Genomic DNA, 18,452 nt, shown 5'->3' on the forward strand with positions numbered 1-18,452 from the left:
TTAAAATTCAAAAATATGCTACTATAAATTCCACTTCACGATGTCTAAAAGCTTATTGTAAGTAAATTAAAAGAGGGAACCTATACAAACTATTGAGTATGATAATGAAACATCAAAATCCAAAAGGGGAAAAGCTGGATTATTAAACAATGTTTCAAAATTTAATTTGCTGTGGAGGTGCAAATTCATTACCCTAAATCATACAAAGTATTGCAAACTATTGTTACCTCAACAAAGGGACAAAACCCACAAAATTGGATTTGACAGGAGATAACAATTTGACTTAGATATAAATTCTCAGTGAATTAGAATTAAGTATTAAAAGTAAAAGTAGGGGCCTCCCTGGTGGTGCAAGGGGTTAAGACGAAACCTATGAAGCTGTCTGTTGCCACTACAGAATGAGTTCGATCCCCGCCGGCCAGGGAGCAACCCACATGGCGCAGCAGACCTCTCCTGACTCGCCCGCTGCTCCCCTCAGCAGTGTACTTTGGTCAGTCTGCCTGTTCTGTTACCCACTCTGTCTCTGGTGAATCCTCTCACTGTCCCCACCACCCCACCTCTGGCCTGTATACTCAGCTCTTGCATGCATAAATAAATAAATCTTTAAAAAAATAAAAGTAAAATTATCAAAAAAACAAAAGAGAACACAGATGGATTTTTATTAGATGATAAAATAGTAAAGAGCTTTCAAAGCTTAATAGCAAAAATAATTTTTTTCCAGATTTTACTGTTAGAAATTTAAACTCTTAATATTTAAACTATGAAGTATTTCAAAATTTAAATCAAAACCCACAATAATTAGGGCCTCCCCTGGTGGCACAGCGGTTCAGCACTGGGTTGCGAGGCTGCCCGCAGCCTCTGCAGAGCCAGTTCAATCCCTGGCCACCAGCGAGGGGCCCACAAAAAAAACACCCCACAATAATTAACAGCAAGTTAACAAACTGGCTAATAAATACATTTTTTAAAAGTTCAACTTAATTAATAATCATTAATAAATTAAAATAATGAACTTTTAATTGGCAAGGGATGTTGTCAAGGGTGAGGTGGGATGGACACATATCGCTATAATATAAATTGACATTTACATTTCTTTTTTCAGAAATCAATTATCGATAACATCTATCAAGAGTATTAAAAATATTCACACTGAGTTTGGATATGGGTATATGGAAATCCATTATCCATTCTCTCTACTTTTGTATATTTTTGAAATTTCCCATATAAAAAAATATATTACCAGAAGGAAAAAAAAACTGTTCACACGCTTTGATTCAATAATCCCAGTGTTACAATCAACCCTAAGGAAATAATCGCAGATATGACTAAATATTTACATAAGAGATACCAGTCTAGTGTAAATGTTATCAGTGAAATATAATCTGTGACCAGATAGATAAGCAACAGGTAAGGTTTAATAACTTCATATAAAATACAGTACAGCCACTGAAAATTGTTTTTTAGAAATTCATATTTTGGAGAAATTTTGTGGGAACTTTCTAACATGTTGTGTTAGAAAGAAAGATATAAAGCTATGCATACAGTATGATCAAATTGTATTTCTACATATACATATAGAAGAGAGGTTGGATGGAAATATTAATAGCAGTTATCACTTCATGGTATGATCAGGAGCATTTCTACTTTCTTTTTATAAATTTATTTCCTAATTTTCTATAGCGAATATGCATATATTTGACAACCAGAAAAATAAGCATTTTAAAGGTACATTATAAGCATTGCTTATATATGATATCAAAGATACATTTTCTTGCTATTTAGTTTTCAGCTTTTTGTGAAAATTATGAAAATGAAAAAGCAAATCTTTGTTTACTTAGCAAAGTTTTACTACACACTGTAAAACCATAAGAAATAATTTATTAATGGTACCTGGAATGAAGCTAATATATGAAAAACATATATTTACTAAGGCTATATTATGACTGTTTCCTAGAATCACAGAATGAATATCAATGTAATTTATATTTTACATTAAAACAAACTAATCATTCAAAAGAAGCATAAATGTTACTGATACCCACAAATGTCTATGATCTTCATGGACACTGCATAAGAAGGAATAGACTAGAAATTATTTTATAGATACAGTAAGAAGTTCAAGGACCTTGTTCTTGCAGAATCCCTTACAAAATTTCTAATGAAATTTTTCATAAAAGTCTAACTTTCACTTCCTGGGATGTGACTGTTCTACACTAGTAAGTCCATGAGCTCAGGGATATTTGCTTAATCATCTTTGAATCCCCATCATTTTGCACAGTGCCCATAGGTAGAAACATATAATGTTTCTTGTTCAAGTAAGTAAATAGCCAGTCTACCTCCAGGTAAAACACCCCTTCTCAAAATAAATAAGTAAAGTATCTCTGGTTATACTTTTCAAAAGATATTTTCTCATTTAGAGTAAAAATTGGAAGAGAAATGGATACAGTAGTAGAGATAGGAAATCGCAACATAAAACACATCATAAAGACATTATACCCTGTACTGTTACACACCGAGGTTCAAATTCACATTCAGAGTGCAGTTTTCTGTGAATCTTCAAACTTTGAAATTGAGCACATTTGTAAAGGAATATTCTGACATTTGTAATTTTTTTAATCTTGTGAATTCTTTGAAAAGGCTTTTTGCCATAAACCAACAACTAAATATATAATAATGTGTATTGCAAATATATGGTTTGAAGCAAGATTTCTCATGATTATAAAAGTAAATACAGATAAGATATTGACAACTAAACCCTGGACTAATCATTTTACATTATTATATATCAGTATCCCCAATTAGAAGAGCTGTAACATATGTATAAAAACAAACATTTCTATAATACTTCTTACTCTTAACCCGTTGTCATATTTATACTGAAAGCAAAATGTAATACCTCCTATATTCTGCTCCTCTGAAAAGATTTAGGGGGTTTCTCCATACCTTGCATTCTGAAAAACAAAACGAAGAAAGGGGGAAATCAAAGTTTAATCAAATGCAGTTAAATCTAAATGTAACCATTTATTGTACATTCAGTGTATGCTAAGCACAGTGGTAGTCACACACTGTAGAACACCCCTGCTGTCACGCAGCATACAATTGAATCTAGTCATTCCCTTCTGCCATCACGGCATGTGCTTCATAATTCTAGCCCTCACCATAGTACAATGTGATTATCTTATTTTCAATTTTTCTTTTTAAAATCTGAGCTCATAAAACTTTGTTCAGTTTTGCATTCCTGGAGCCTAGCACAGCATTGGAACTTGTTTAGTTGAATTAAAGTCAGCATGAGAATTGGTTATGGAAACATCATCTAATCTGTATGATAAGTGCTACAGTACAGATTTGTTTTAATCCAAGAGAATAAATTAGTTTTGCTCTAGGGAAATCAGGGGAGGCTTTATACAGGAGGTGACACTGAATCACTGTAAAAGATGAATAGTGGGTTGCCAGATGAAGAACAGCCTAAGCAGGGGAAGTATCATAAAGCCACGTAGCATAGTTAAGATAGTGTTTAGGAGAAGAGGATGAGAGCTATAAATGAGGCTAGAAAACAGACTGAGGGAATTTATACATCACAGGAGCACAGATCCTATATAAAGGAGATTAGATATTAGACGATCAGAAACCATCAAAGGTTCATAAGCAGAAAAGTATCAGATCTTTGTTTAGATCAGTAGTTCTCAACATATGATTTACAAGATTACGAAGTTAACAACTCTTTTCATAGTAAATGTTAAGAAAGTTTGCCTTTTAGCTGTACTGACTTGAACTCAACCCTAAGAGTGAGGCTTCCTTAAATTTTGTGCCCTAGCACCTCACTCACTTTACTGCAGTCCCAGTCTTGCAAAGTTGAGCAGATGGTGGTTAGAACCACTAGTGCTTTAGCATGTATCGAGGCACGAACAACAAATTGTATTAAGTATTAGTCATGGTTCTTCACCCCCACCCCAGTGAAGCAAAGCTATACTAAGTATGGTGTCTCTAGTATAAACAACCTCCTACCATGTCTGGTCAATACCCACTCATGCTTTAGGGCTCAGGCTAAATGGTACTTTCTCAGGGACTTTTTCCAATCAGAGCCAAAAAATACCAGCAATTGCATTCAAGTAGTATTCTTTTTATTAAATTAATGTAACTGGGTTCATTGAACAAATGAGATATTACAGCACTCTATGGCATTAACTCATTTGTATTATTAATGTATGACTATTACTAATACCAAATGAAACAAAATTCAGAAAGGACTTTCAAATTTTACATCCCTAATTACATATAATTACTTACTTACTTATAAGCACGTAGTAAATATATTTACTTATAAGCAAATATGAGCTATATGGATACATATAGAAGACTATTTAGAGTAGAAATACAGGCTAATTAGAGTATGGGAATGGAATATCTGGTTATGAATAACAGATTTTGATGTTCCTGTAAATCAATTAAAGAGAAAAATTATTTTTCCTTACTTCGTTCTCTCAGCAGAGATGGCTAATTGTCTCTGTTCTTTCTGTTATCAGTAATAAGGTCCCCTGATTATTAGATCCACACATGTACATGAGAAAATGATTACTGAGCCTCCCTTACAGTTAGCTGTGGCCATTTGACAAAGGATCTGACCAGTAAGGTGAAATAGCATGTAACACTTCTAGAAAGGGTCCTTGGTTGCTGTAGGATAAAAGGGTGATCTTTTCCTGGCCTATTCTCCTTCCTGCAGATCAGTATGTGGATATGATGGCTGAAACCAGAGCCACTGTCTTAGATTATAAGGAAAAACTGCATTTGGAGATGGCAGTCTAATAAAATGGGACTCTAAGTCTCTGATGATCATTGCTGTCCAGATCAGTCATGGCTTACCCATTTGTACATGAAAGACAGTCACCTGTCTATTATGAGTTTGCTATCACAGTCAAACTGAATCTTAACTATACAGCCTGAAAACACATTAGATAAGTAGTCACCTGACAAATTCTGTCTGCTGGTTTCACTTTCTCTGTTGCTAGAAGGAGAACCTGGCTCTGAAATGCTGCTTTCTGTTCCTCCCATCAGTGGTCGCAGATGGCTTACAGATACTTGTTCAATAAAAGATGTGCCATGCTTATGGAAATACCACCATTCAAATATCTATGACAAAGAGAAAACATTCTTCATTTAAAATAGAATTGATTAGCAGAGATGAGTTCAAATTAAAAAATTCGGGCCTCCCTGGTGGTGCAGGGGTTAAAGACAGAGCTCTTTAACAGACACTGTAGACATGAGTTCAATCCCCAGCCAGCCAGGGGGCAACCCAAATGGTGCAGCAAACCTATCCTGCCAGACCTGCTGCTCCCCTCAGCAATGTATTTCAGTACATCTGCCTAATCTGCTCCCCACTCTGTCTCTGGTGAATCCTCTCATCCCCCACACCTCTCGCCTGTACCCCCATTCTTGTGTGTACAAATAAATCTTTTTTTAAAAAAAGGCAGTTAATCACACCAACTATGGCTATAGTTTGGCTTATACCATATGTTTTACTAAGAGATGTGGTAAAACTTGAAACAACTTGAAAACAACTGGAAGAAATCACACAAGAAGAAATTATTCATGCTACAGAAAAGACAAAATTTATAATAATCATAAGGGTAACCAGTAATAACTGTTCTTCCCTATATGAAGTATAGGTGGTTTTTATGAATGAATATGATGTTAAATCTTTTTCAATGTTTGAGTCAACTTTCCAACACAATGAACAATAGCGATAATGCTGATTTTTATCAAGCATTGTGAAACTCCTTTACATGCATTATGTCATCTAACCCCAAAACAACTGATTTTAGGGATGAAGACATATATTCCAAGTTCAAATACCTAGGTCTGGCTTGCACCACTTGTAAATGGCAGAACTGGGATTCTTACTCAGGTCTGCCTGACTTTAGAGTTTCTAACAATGACACCAGACTGCCTCCTAAGTATATCCCAGTGTATGTCTACACAGGTTGGTAAGTCCAGCTGTCAAAGAAATTACAAACACAATCAACTTTGCTAATAAAAACTCATCAATATTACAAGAGTAACAATACAGTTTAAACTATAAATTATTACTCAAATCTCCTAATTTTTGTAAATTTAAATTGTCGGTTTAAAAAAACTGACAATTTTTTTAAATTTTCTTACATATTTTGTGTGTTTATTTATGTGTTTATTTTCTTACATATTTTATGTGTTAATTTCCTTACATATTTTATGTTTAACATATTTATGCTAAATCTGTGTGTGTATAATACATATAGATGTAAAATTTCCCTTTTATAAATGAGGAAATTGACTTAGAGAATGTTTGTGACTTATTGGAAGTTATTAGCTATTAAGTAACAGAATTAAGACTTAAAGTCACAACTTCTGGCTTTGAGAAGACCAATTTTTTTCCACTACATCATTTCCTTAAAAATAGTTTATTTTCTTTAGATTTTCATATGCTGTTGACTAAATGTTAAAATATGCTTAATTATAAGGGGGTTTTATAAATCAATAAATTTTAAGGCTTATATTATTAACACACAATTTTCATTCTGAATCCCTCAAATTTTTTTTTTTTTAAGTCAAGCAAAAATCCCTTTCCTCTTTAGTGTTTTACTTTAACATGGTCAATTATTAATTCCTATTTTTGAAAAAACACTAATACAAATGATCTTACTTTTACTATAGTTGGAGAGCACCACCTAGAGATGAGAAAAAAGTACAGAAAAAATATCATTGATCCTGTATGCCACACTTCCTAAGATTTTTATCTGTAGCAGTATATTCCCAAAGTTTATACTAGGAAACACTACTTCCTAAGGATGTTAATAGAGATTGCAATTTTTTTCTTTAAATTAAAAATGGCAGTTTAATTAAATAAGGAAAAGTTAAGTTAAAACTAAACAGGTTCCGGGCCTCCCTGGTGGCGCAGCGATTGAGCGCTGGGTTGCGAAGCTGCCCGCGGCCTCTGCAGCGCAGGTTCGATTCCCAGCTGCTCCCCAGCCACCGGAGGAGGGTCCCACATGACGCGCAGACCTCTCCTGCCGCCCGCTGCTCCCCTCAGCAGTGTGCCTCTGTCCTTCTGCCTGCTCTGCTCCCCGCTCTGGCTCTGGTGAATTCTCTCACCCTCCCACGCTTCTGATTGTACCCAGTGCATGTATAAACAAACAAATAAGTAAATAAATAAATAAAACATGCCTCTATTAAAAAAAAAAAAAACTAAACAGGTTCCTTTACCGTGAGACTTCTCAAGAATAACATAGCCAGGGGCCTCCCTGGTGGCGCAAGGGGTTAAGACGCAACCTATGAGGCTGTTCACGGCCACTGCAGCATGAGTTCAATCCCCAGCCAGGGAGCTACCCACATGGCACAACAGACCTCTCCTGACTTGCCCACTGCTCCCCTCAGCAATGTATTTCAGTCAGTCTGCCTGTTCTGCTCCCACTCTGTCTCTGGTGAATCCTCTCACCTTCCCACACCTCTGGCCTGAATCCCAGCTCTTCTACGCATAAATAAATAATAAATCTTATTTTATTTTATTTTATTTTAAAGATTTATTTATTTATTTATACAAGCACTGGGTACAGTCTTTCACGGGAGGGTGAAAGAATTCACCAGAGCCAGAGCAGAAAGCAGAACAGGCAGGGTGACAAAATACACTGCTGAGGGGAGCAGCAGGCGGCAAGAGAGGTCTGCGTGCCATGTGGGACCCTCGCCCGGTGGCTGGGGATCGAACCTGCGCTGCAGAGGCTGCGGGCAGCTTCGCAACCCAGCGCTCAACCGCTGCACCACCGGGGAGGCCCAATAAATCTTTTTTAAAAAAAAAAAAAAAGAGTAACAATAGCCAAAATTCATGAACGCTTACTCTGTCTGAGTTATTTACCTTGTTTTTATACACATTATATCCCAAAGTCTTTATAATCCTATAAAGCAGATATTATAAACCCCAGTGTAAAGATGAGGAATTGGGGCTTAGAAAAGTTAATTTGAACTTGCTGGAAGTGATGATTAGAAGACAACTTGCAATCTATAGGCTGAATTCAAGACACAGATGAATCTTTACTCTGCCCAATTTTGCCAACATTAAAGAATTGGGGGCATATATATATTATATCCAGGTTCTCTTGAAATCATTTGAAAAACTGAAAGATCTGGTACTATTGCCCTGCAAATCTATATGGCGAAAATTAGCCTTAACCTCTTTTAGAAGGAGCAGCCACCATCTGGATTACCCACTACTCAAAGTAAATGAGGAGTTTAATTCTCTTATACGCCCCATTTTTGTTGCCAACCTGGGTCCTACAGGCCCTTGCAACCCATCTCTCAGGTTCTACTTCCTACAGTATACTAGTCTTTTAAAGACAAATGAATACTGCCAAACCCTTAAAAATGGAAAGGGAATTCTGTTTTATTTTTCAAACACTTAACACATTTTGAAAGCTGACCTATACATATTTATAATTATTGTAAACAGATAAATCTTCAGATAAATATCAAAATACAAATGAAGGAAATGGAAACTACTTACAAATATTAGTCCCGATATCAAAGATGATGTCCCTGTAAGTGCCACATAGAATTTGGGAGTCAATGAATTTAAAAATACTGTCACTGCCAAAGGAAAAAAAAAAATCAGTTTTAAAAAATGCAAATTCAGATTACTTTGGTTACAAACATGCAGGTGTCTTTATGAGTGGGGAGGTACATAAATAATATTAATATCTACTATGACATTCATTAGAGAAAGTTGTAATAAGCTACTTTAAATTCACATTGTGTCATCTTAAAATTTTTTCACACAGCAACGTAGCATTTTACACTGTTAATTAAATAAGCAAATCAAAATGAGCTCATTTAGCTTGTTTTTGATAAAACTAAGAATTTATGTCATAATTTAAACAAAACCTTGCAAATTTATGACCATATGCTAAACAAGCATCCTATTACAAAGGAGGCTTAAAACCATTCCCTGATTATTCTGATGAGATACAAATTAGCAGGATGGAAACAGTCTATGTATTTGGTAAATCAGATAGGAAGGTACAATAGCTCAAAGAGCAGGAAACTGAGAGCTCCCTGCACCCTACTCACTAAAATCCAAATTCATTTCAAATATTCTGGGTTTTAGAAAGAAATAAAAATCTGTAATAGCTATTCTCGTCCTAATGGTTTATCTAGTTAACACGCAGAAAAATAAACGATAAACTCAATGAATATTATTTCACTGAGTATGCAAAACACTAAAAAGCATCTCATTCATCTCTTACTGACACTAAATTAGCTGTTTCAAATAGTCTGGGGAAGGCCAATTTATTTAACTTGCTCTGGTGTGTTAGTTCTATCTGAATTTACACAGCACCAATGTTCTAAAAAGCCCAAAATATTTCCAAGCACTTTCTCAGTCTTTCGTGATATCTCACGGAATTGAAAAGAGGACAGCTGCCTCTTCTCAGTATGGAAAAATAAACCCTGGTACTAACAGTCAGTCATCACATAGCAGAAATACTTCTTAAACTGAGGTTCCTTGCTCATTGCTTGAGTTGAAATATTGTAATGACATGGAAGAGGCCATGGCTTCAGCTAAAGAATATTTACAGAATTCACGTGGCAAATCATTTTTTACATGTCTTTGTCTTCAGTCCAGACTACAAATGATGAAATGAACTACCGAAGGAACCCACAGCTGTCTGGGGCGCCTTCTCTGGACTTCCTGCACTGTTCTATTTTATTACTCAAGATAAAGAGTGTAAAATAAAGAACTGACAAAACTCCAAACGAGTTGACAGCACTATTTTAAAACCCGAGAATGGTTAGCTAAGAAGATCACGGCAACAACTTCTTTCGTTTGAGACCTCTGAACACAGAAGAGCGCATCTTTGTCATCTGCGTGTGGGCACTCAGCTGAACCGCTGGAGACTGAAAGGCATGCTTTTCAAGAGTTCCTACCAATGGTGGGGGGGTGTATATAAATTCTGCATCCGAGTCTGAGAAAGCTCTCATCCGTCCTACACCTGAAGCTCACAGTCTGTCAGGCTTTCCCCGGGTCAACCAGGACGTGCGAGAGAGGGCGGATCGTCTGCGCGCTAGGGAGTAGCCGGCAACTGCAGCTCAGCTGACAATCAGGTGCCGAGTTGCCGCCCAAGAGCAACAGAACCCTCTGGGGCGCATCCCCGACTGATTCTCCGAAGCCCTCCGGTGACCACAGAGGATGTCCGCCCCCGGGCCCCCACCCCGGGCGCCCTGCTGGGCCCCGCCCGTCCCCAGGGAGGTCTGGGCCTCTCACCCGCGGCCAAATTTTCACAAAGTCTCAGCGGGACCCTCAGAGCGTAAAGCAGCCCCAGCCCCGCCACGAACCACAGCGAGGCCCCAGTCCCCGCCAGCCCGGCCCGCAGCCGCTCCCTCCAGCCCGGGGGCGGGCTCAGGCCGGGAGCGGGGGCAGGAGGTCCCGCAGCAGTCGCGGCTTCACCCGAGCCGTCGCCGTCCGCCATCTTGCCGCTCCCGCAGGCACCGGGGGCTGGGAGGGTAGAAGGGCAGGAAACCGGGCGTCGGGAATCTTGGGATAGTGGCGGACTTGAAGTTGGCCTTTCTGAAGGCTGAGTCCCGGGGAGAGGGGAGCGAGGGGATTCCTAGGCGGACGCGCATCCCAGCGCAGGGCCTGCCGATTCCTTGGAAGGGCGGGCAGGGCTGGGAAACGGCACTTATTCCGTAGGGACGGGACTGAGAAGTCACTCCGGAGGGAGGTGTTTTCGCTTCCATACAGTGAGGATCGCCTTTCACTCCTTTCCGGGGTTTGAAAAAGTCACCGATGTTCTAGGGACCCAGCAGCACTTAGCCCCTTGGCCTCGGCTGCCTCGGCTGCCTCGGCCATCACTGGTACAGAGGAAACCCGCACGGCGGCGTGGAGTAGATGGAGGTCTGGCGCCAAGCACAGTTGAACCACGCTCCCAGCGTGCAATAATGACGGGGGAATGAATGAATGTAACTCAGATGTTAGACTTGAATATCACTTCAGGCAAAGGCGACTTCCTGGGGCGCGGGCGCCGGCGCCAGGAGCCATCACCCCCACCGCCCGCAACTGACATGGCGCCCTCGCTGCCGGCGCTTCCGGGCGGGCCCTTCCGACGGCCCCCGCGGTGATTCCATCACTCGGCTCCCTTCCCGGCCTGCCTCGCGCCGGGCCGGGCTGGGCCAGAGCAGCCCAAGATGGCCGACTTCGAGGATCGGGTGTCGGATGAGGAGAAGGTAAGGGGTCCGCCTCTCTCTCCCTCGGACTTTCTCTCGCGGCAGGGAAGAGGGGCCCTACCCGGCTGCCTTGGGGACCCCTGCGGTGTCCCTAGGAGGAAAGAGCTGCTTGGCCCGCGCTAGCATACGCTCTCCGACGTCGGGACGCTTCCTTCTTGAGGGGCTGTCCTCTGCCTCACGGTGGCCCCAGTTCCTCATTTCTCAACTCTTTTCTTTTTCTCCCGGGCTTCAGGCACAGCCCAGTGGCTTTGCTGCGAGAGAAGAGACTTTCCCTTCTTGAATCGTGACTGTGGATTCTTCTGTAATTGACATGGGGCGATGGTGCTGTCGCGACTTAACCAGCAGTTATTTTGCCGAGCTTAGCTGTTGGGGTCACCCCATCCCCCCATTTTTAGATATGATTGAGGCTAGTTTAGGGCGAGTCACTTCCTGGTCAGAGTGGCCTCTTAACTTCCCTTTTGCTCCTCCTTCCTCAGGAAGTGATTTTGCTGTCACTAATCAGCCGGGAGAGGTGCCTGTGTGTTGCCCGATCCTCCACAGACCCATCTCTTTTCTCATGTACTATCGGCTGAATTAATTTGCACTAGTAGATGTAGGACATTTGCTTCAGTATGTGAACCCCGTTTTCTTGTTAGACAGGCCCTTCATTCTGTGCTTGTAGATACGGCTCCTGAGGTGACTCCATCCCTTGCATCTTACATTCTCTTAACCATCATTTTTGAATAGTTTTATTTCTTGTTAACAAATCAAGAAGACCAACCTATTTTTTTTTTTTAAGTTCCATGAAGGTTTTGCATAGAACACAAACCTCACGCTCACACATTCAAATCTGGACAAAGCATTTTACCTTTGATGCACCACCGTAGTGTCTGATTACAGTCGGACAAGTCAGTGTTCAGTTTGTATACGTATTTCTTTAAAAGTGTCTGAAATACAAGAAGGTGGATTAACTTTTTTCCTGACAGCACCACCGTTCTGACCAGTTTTTAGGGCTTTCTAGTAAATAGCATGATTTTAGGGCTTGAGCATTGGAATGATTTCGCTGGATAACTTGTTACAGGATAAAAGTTACATGTGCCCCATTGTGGCTATTACAGAATGTACATTCTTCAGTGCTCTGTCAATGTACCTGAACACTTTAAGAGGTTGGGATGGTGGAAGGGATTGAGTCTAATGTTAAGTTAATGTGATATGCCTACAAGCGCATGCCATTTTGAAATGCTAAGACTATGCTTAACACTCAACCACTGAAGAACACTTTTAACAGTTTTTCTCTTATTTGGAAATTGGCTGTCATACATGTGTGAAGTTGGGGCGTAGGGTGAGGTTTTAGATATGAACTTCCGCTGGCAAATAGTGAATCAGGTGAAATTTAATTCAGTAAAAATGATGGGATAACAAACATTTGTTAGTTCGGCTAATGCTCCACTTATTTTAAGCAAAAATAATCTTATAACAAACCATTACAAATAATTTTAAAAACTTGGAAGTTTTCCGTGCCCAAGCAATTCTGCATTTACAAGTGTTATTCAGTGTCTATGACAGTGGGTTAGACTGCCTTTTTCATTAAACTTGGAGAATAAATATATTTCAAAGTGCATATTAAGATGTCCTTGGATACTAACAGTATTTAAATTGATAACATTAATAGATCTGTGACCAGTTTCCTCTTGTCTCCCAGCATACTTCTTTTTGTTACTTAATGTTAATGACACAGCAAGCAAATCATAATTAGTAAGGTAACTCTGACCCAAAATGTTACTGAATTTTATATTCAGCAGTTTTTATATTAATATTTTTGTTAATGTGAATTAAAAACAGCTGACAGTCTTTTATAATAAACTCATATGATTTGTAATTGTAGAAATTTTGTTCAATTCCTATTCCCAGAGATGAAACCAATCTATATTTCTTTTGTGAATCTGTAAGTAAAAATATTTGTAAAAGTATATCAGATCTAGGCCTCCCCGGTGGTGCAGGCAGTTGAGCACAGTGCTGTGAAGCTGTCTGCAGTGTCTCCCAGAGCCGGTTTGCTCCCCGCCGGCCGCGGAGCTACCCACATGGCTCGGCAGAACTCTCCTGTCTCATCCACTGCTCCTCTCAGCAGTGTATTTCGGTCAGTCTGCCAGTTCTGTTCCCCGCTCTGTCTCTAGTGAATCCTCTCATCCTCCCGCACATCTGGCCTGTGCCCTGGTTCTTGTATAAATAAATAAATCTTTTTAAAAAAAAGTATATCAGATCTTCAGCTTCATTCCTATTTTGCCCCCTTTACCTCCAAGCTTGATTCCTTTTGAATTCAAGAATTGAAAATGTATTTTTCGGGCCTCCCCGGTGGCGCAGCGGTTGAGCGCTGGGTTACGAAGCTGCCCGCGGCCTCTGCGGCGCCAGTTCGATCCCCGGCTGCTCCCCGGCCACCAGAGGAGAGGCCCACGTGGTGCACAGACCTCTCCTGCCGCCCGCTGCTCCCCTCAGCAGTGTACTTCGGTCCTTCTGCCTGCTCTGCTCCCCGCTCTGGCTCTGGTGAATTCTCTCACCCTCCCGTGCTTCTGACTGTACCCAGTGCGTGTATAAATAAACAAAACAAATAAATACATGCCTCTTTTAAAAAAAAATGTATTTTTCAACAAGAGGTGCTGATATGACTATTCTAGCAGTCACAAACCATTAAATAATCATTAAAAGTGATTCTTGACCTATAAACTTTCACAATCTTACAAACATTTAAAAAACAAGACATTTTCAGCCTTAGTTTGTATTGATTCTTCCTTGAAGGAACTCTAAAGTTTTTGTATTTTCTCTGATCTGGACTGCATATGATTTTGGGGTTTTTTAAGGCATTTATGTCATGCTGCTGCTTTTTTTCCAATAAATTTAGTCTACAACACTCTATAGGTTTCAGGGAAAGGGAATGCATCTTAGTACTGTTTTTATCGTTGTTACATGTTCTAAAAGCCGGGAACCCAGATTGAATTTCATGATGGTCTCCCATTTCCTTGCAACTACTTCTATAGACACTAGAAAACCCAACTATTCTCACAACTAACTGCTGAAGTTTTTAGACATTATAAAGAGGAAGTTGGGTTTTTTAACTTCTGCATTGTTACCTGAAATGGTCATGTTGAGCTGCCTAAGTAAAACAGGAAGTGTAATAACTTACAGAAAAGCTTTTGGTCTTGTCCTCGAGTTCAATTTCTGAGAATGAGCTCTCCTTTTCTAGTTACTGACACTCTAAAGTTAACTCTTACTTAACAAGACCAAAATGACAAGTTACCATAATTATGAAACTTGGAAATATGAAATGGGATGTTTGCTTAGGTTCTTCGAACTGTTAAAAACAAACTTAAAAAATTTTAGGGGCTAGAAAAAAAGTACAGTTGGCATATTTCCTTTCCTTTACCCTGGCTAGTGGAATATTTGTGTACAACCTGAAAAATACCGTAATTGAGAAGTGACTTTGTGTGCCCTAAGCTTAGACAGTGATGTTATCTTTAATGCACTTATTGAGAAAAAGGTTTATCAAAATTGTTTAGGAGAGGTATGGAAAGTATTATAAGCACAATAGATGGCAGAAATTTGAAGACTGTTAGAGCTCGTGAAAAACTCGCTTTTAAACTTAACTTCCTTGGTTGTGTATTACCTCCTTAATTTATTTGATAATGCTCTTATAGGATGAAGTAAACCCTAAAACTTTTTTGCCTTGGGTAATTTCTAACAAGTTATCAGTGTAAATACCAACATTCTTTTGTCTTCCTGTCTTTCCAGTTAGCTTTGCTGAGAAGTGTTCATGTTACAAAGTTCTCGAACAGATGACTAAAGCTTAAGCTGGTGCAAACTTAGATGCCTGATCTTTGTTAAGAGGGTAGGTTTATTATAACTTCCTAGATAATGTTTAGCTCAGTTTTTAGGACCAGCCTTAGTGATAAGACCTACCTACTTTACCTAAGATTGAGAAGTCATATTTTTTCCAGTACAATGTTTTGTCCATGTAAATGTGAAAAATGTGAATGAAGAAACCAGTATAGAGGTGTCCATTTAATGAATTAGGTATGAATGAGGTATTGTGATTTAATGCAAAAGTGCTTCTGAGCGTCAGGAACTTTGGCCTCCCTGCTGTCTATTAGTCTCACCAGTGTGGTTTTGGAAAAAAGAACTTAACCTCTCTGAGCCTCAGTTTTCTTCTGAAATAGAGAGGGAGGTAAGGTGAATGGATTAAACTGACCAAACATAGTTTAAAGAAGTCTTTCAAACGCTAATAAAAAAATCTTATTAAAATGTTCCAGGAGCTTTTATCATTGTCTGTTTTCGCACATTTGCCCTGACAACAAAACCACAAATTTCTTGGTAACTGAGACTATGTCTTTTTATCTAATGTTAGAATAGCATCAGTTACATGGTGTAGACACAGCCTTTTGGTGTGAAATAGATCAATCACAGCTTCATTCATTCTCATGTTTCCCCCAGCTCATGTTACCTTACCCCCTTCGTTAATTATTCCTGGTACTTATAATCTCTAGGTATTTCTTGTCTTCAGAAATGTTTCCGTACAGTGGGTGCCTGAGCATCTTCTGCCATTACTGCAGCTCTGTTTGTTGTGCCAGCTGTGGGGACCTTCAGCCCTAGGCTCACCACCACCCCAGCATTTTCCTAATAATTCCATAAAGCTACCAAACATTGTGCATGCCAGAATGATTTTGCATTTATACTTTGAGCTTTGCAAAACCCATAAGAAAAGTTTCCTTCATTTGCTGTGAGTCCTCTATTGTAGAGCTCAAAAACAACAGTGTAGAATCAGTTATTATTCGGCCTTTTCTCTCTCACACTTCTCACCCCCCCACCCCCCACCAAGTTAAAGTGCTTATGTTATTGGGCAGGAGTGAGTGGCACCTTGGGACCTCCAGACCTCCTACTCTAAATAGGTTCTGCCATCTGACTTGGCAGACAAAAACATATTCCAGTACATAAGACTTTCAGTGGAAAGGAACCGTAATACAATTTGTGTGTGGTAGAGAGAGAAGAATATAGTTTGAAAGTTTTCCCATGAAACACCCAAAATTACCCATCCCCTCGTGGATAAACACCCAGTCACACAGGGTTGGCCCAAAGTGGGGCCACTGAGGCCCGAAAGCTTGCCACAAGCCCAGGAAACTTTCTGATGGGGACCCACAGGAGAGGGGCAGAAAGGGGCAGGCGAGTCTGGAAGGAAAAGAGCAAAAATCCAAGTCATGATAAAGGCTTCCATTGCCAGCCTCCTCATGGGTCTCTCCCCAACATCTGTCTCTTTCAAGTGTCTCCTTCCATGTGCCCCAAGTCCCTGGTTCAAGTCCAAGGTGAAGAAGCAAGCACAGCTTCTTCACAAGTCTCCCTGTTCCACATACCTTTTCCAAGTCCTCTTTCCTCTCTCCTCTGCTGCTTGGCTCCACCCTTTGGTGGGGAAGGGAACCTGGAATCTCCCTTTCTGTAAATATCACAGTTAAATCCCCCTTTTTCCTTTTCCCCCACCATTTCCAAGGTGACAAAGATCTTGGGGGTACAGCCTTAGTTTTTTTTCAGGGTTCCAGTGTGTGGAAGAGAAACAACAAACTAGTACCAGGCATTGTCCATGGAAGTCTAGTGGGTCCAAGTCTTCATTTCTGGAAAATAGTCCATCAGTCCAAGCCAAAATAAAAGAATCTGGAGACTTTAATCAGGACAAAAGAGCAAACAAAGTATCAGAAAATCCCAGCAATAAAAGTCTTAAAACTGTTTGTTTGCTTACAATCATTTTCTCTCCATCTTCATTCCAATTCTAGCCAATAATAGTGCAAAATACTTTGGCAAACTAAATCTACTTCCAATCCATTTTACCTACCTTTGCATAGTCACAGGGCAGAATAACCATGCAGCAATTTAGTTAGCTTTATTGGAATACTCCATGTGGCATTGGTGAGTGCTGGCCATCAGGCTTCAAGCTCAAGGCTACAGTTTACCAGACTCCACCTGGGGTTTCGTCTTCTTCAGGTTTCCAGAGCTTACTCTCTGGGATTTTCCAGTCCTGCCAAGGAGACAAGCTTCCTCACCTACGTTAGTGGTCTCTGGAACCCTGCAAGCAAATGTCAGGGTCTCTTCTTCATGGCTTAGCTCAATACAACTTCTGGAAAAAATTCAAGCCACATGATGAGACATGTATCCAATACTGTAGTTAAAAGAGACAAAATTCCCTGTGAAATTATGCAAAAATAGGCATAGTGTCACAAGTAATAAAAATTATTAGTATTTTCCTTCTCATGCCATGATATCAAGAGAGAAAATGCAAACATAAGTTCTGCTTACAAAAATGTAGCATTGTTACAGATCCTTTGCCAGCCAAAACTATACCCAAAAAAACCCTGTATGATGTCAAAGAAAAAAAACTTATCAAAAATCATGTTTATTTCCAACAGTTCAGTCCTTTATAGGAAATTCTCACTGTCAAGAATTCCATTAATTGGAATGAGTTGAAGCTGCATTAATTTCTCTAGAAAAAAATTCTGAAGGGGCCTCCCCGGTGGCGCAAGAGTTGAGCGCTGGGTTGCGAAGCTGCCTACGGCCACTGCAGCACCGGTTTGATCCCTGGCTGCTCCCCGGCCACCAGAGGAGAGGCCCACGTGGCACGCAGACCTCTCCTGCTGCCCGCTGCTCCCCTCAGCAGTGTACTTCGGTCCTTCTGCCTGCTCTGCTCCCCGCTCTGGCTCTGGTGAATTCTCTCACCCTCCCACACTTCTGACTGTACCCAGTGCGTGTATAAACCAAACAAATAAATAAATAAATAAATAACATGCCTCTAGAAAAAAAAAAAGTTAAAAAAAATTCTGAAGATGTCAGACTATTGAAATAGCCAATAACGTTGTAGGAAAACAATCAAAATTGACAACTTAAACATATCAGGTAGGTAAAGGTTTCTTATAAATTTTAGATCACTAATTTAGGGGGCTCCCTTGTGATGTAAGGGGTTAAGTCTCAGCACTAAGAAGCTATTCACAGCCACTGGCCAGGGAGGTGACCCACATGGTGCAGCAGACCTCTCCTGTCTCGCCCGCTGCTCCCCTCAGCAGTCTATTTCAGTCAGTCCACATGTTCTGCTCCCCACTCTGTCTCTGGGGAATCCTCTCATCCCCACCTCTCTGCATCTCTGGCCTACACCCCAGTCTTGTATCATAAATAAACCTTTTAAAAAAAAAACACTAGGGGCCTCCCCG

General features: G+C 40.1%; 2 protein-coding genes across 2 annotated transcripts in view; one reads left to right on the forward strand and one right to left on the reverse strand.

Annotated features, from left to right (window-relative positions):
• Nucleotides 1–11,062, reverse strand: part of ST7L (suppression of tumorigenicity 7 like) — a 49,266-nt gene extending 38,204 nt beyond the window's left edge. The window contains exons 1-4 of the mRNA XM_037498389.2: nucleotides 10,280–11,062; nucleotides 8,525–8,607; nucleotides 4,962–5,124; nucleotides 2,894–2,948 (exon numbers count right to left, since the gene is read on the reverse strand). Coding sequence (XP_037354286.1) covers nucleotides 2,894–2,948; nucleotides 4,962–5,124; nucleotides 8,525–8,607; nucleotides 10,280–10,484 — 506 coding nt within the window. The 5' untranslated portion in view covers nucleotides 10,485–11,062. The remainder of the gene's footprint in view (nucleotides 1–2,893; nucleotides 2,949–4,961; nucleotides 5,125–8,524; nucleotides 8,608–10,279) is intronic.
• A 97-nt stretch (nucleotides 11,063–11,159) lies between these two features.
• Nucleotides 11,160–18,452, forward strand: part of CAPZA1 (capping actin protein of muscle Z-line subunit alpha 1) — a 41,111-nt gene continuing 33,818 nt past the window's right edge. The window contains exon 1 of the mRNA XM_037498716.1: nucleotides 11,160–11,238. Within this exon, the coding sequence (XP_037354613.1) occupies nucleotides 11,200–11,238 (39 nt within the window). The 5' untranslated portion in view covers nucleotides 11,160–11,199. The remainder of the gene's footprint in view (nucleotides 11,239–18,452) is intronic.

This window comes from Talpa occidentalis, unplaced genomic scaffold (assembly GCF_014898055.3).
Source record: "Talpa occidentalis isolate TD23 unplaced genomic scaffold, MPIMG_talOcc4v2.1 talOcc4.9, whole genome shotgun sequence".
Lineage (NCBI taxonomy): Eukaryota > Metazoa > Chordata > Mammalia > Eulipotyphla > Talpidae > Talpa > Talpa occidentalis.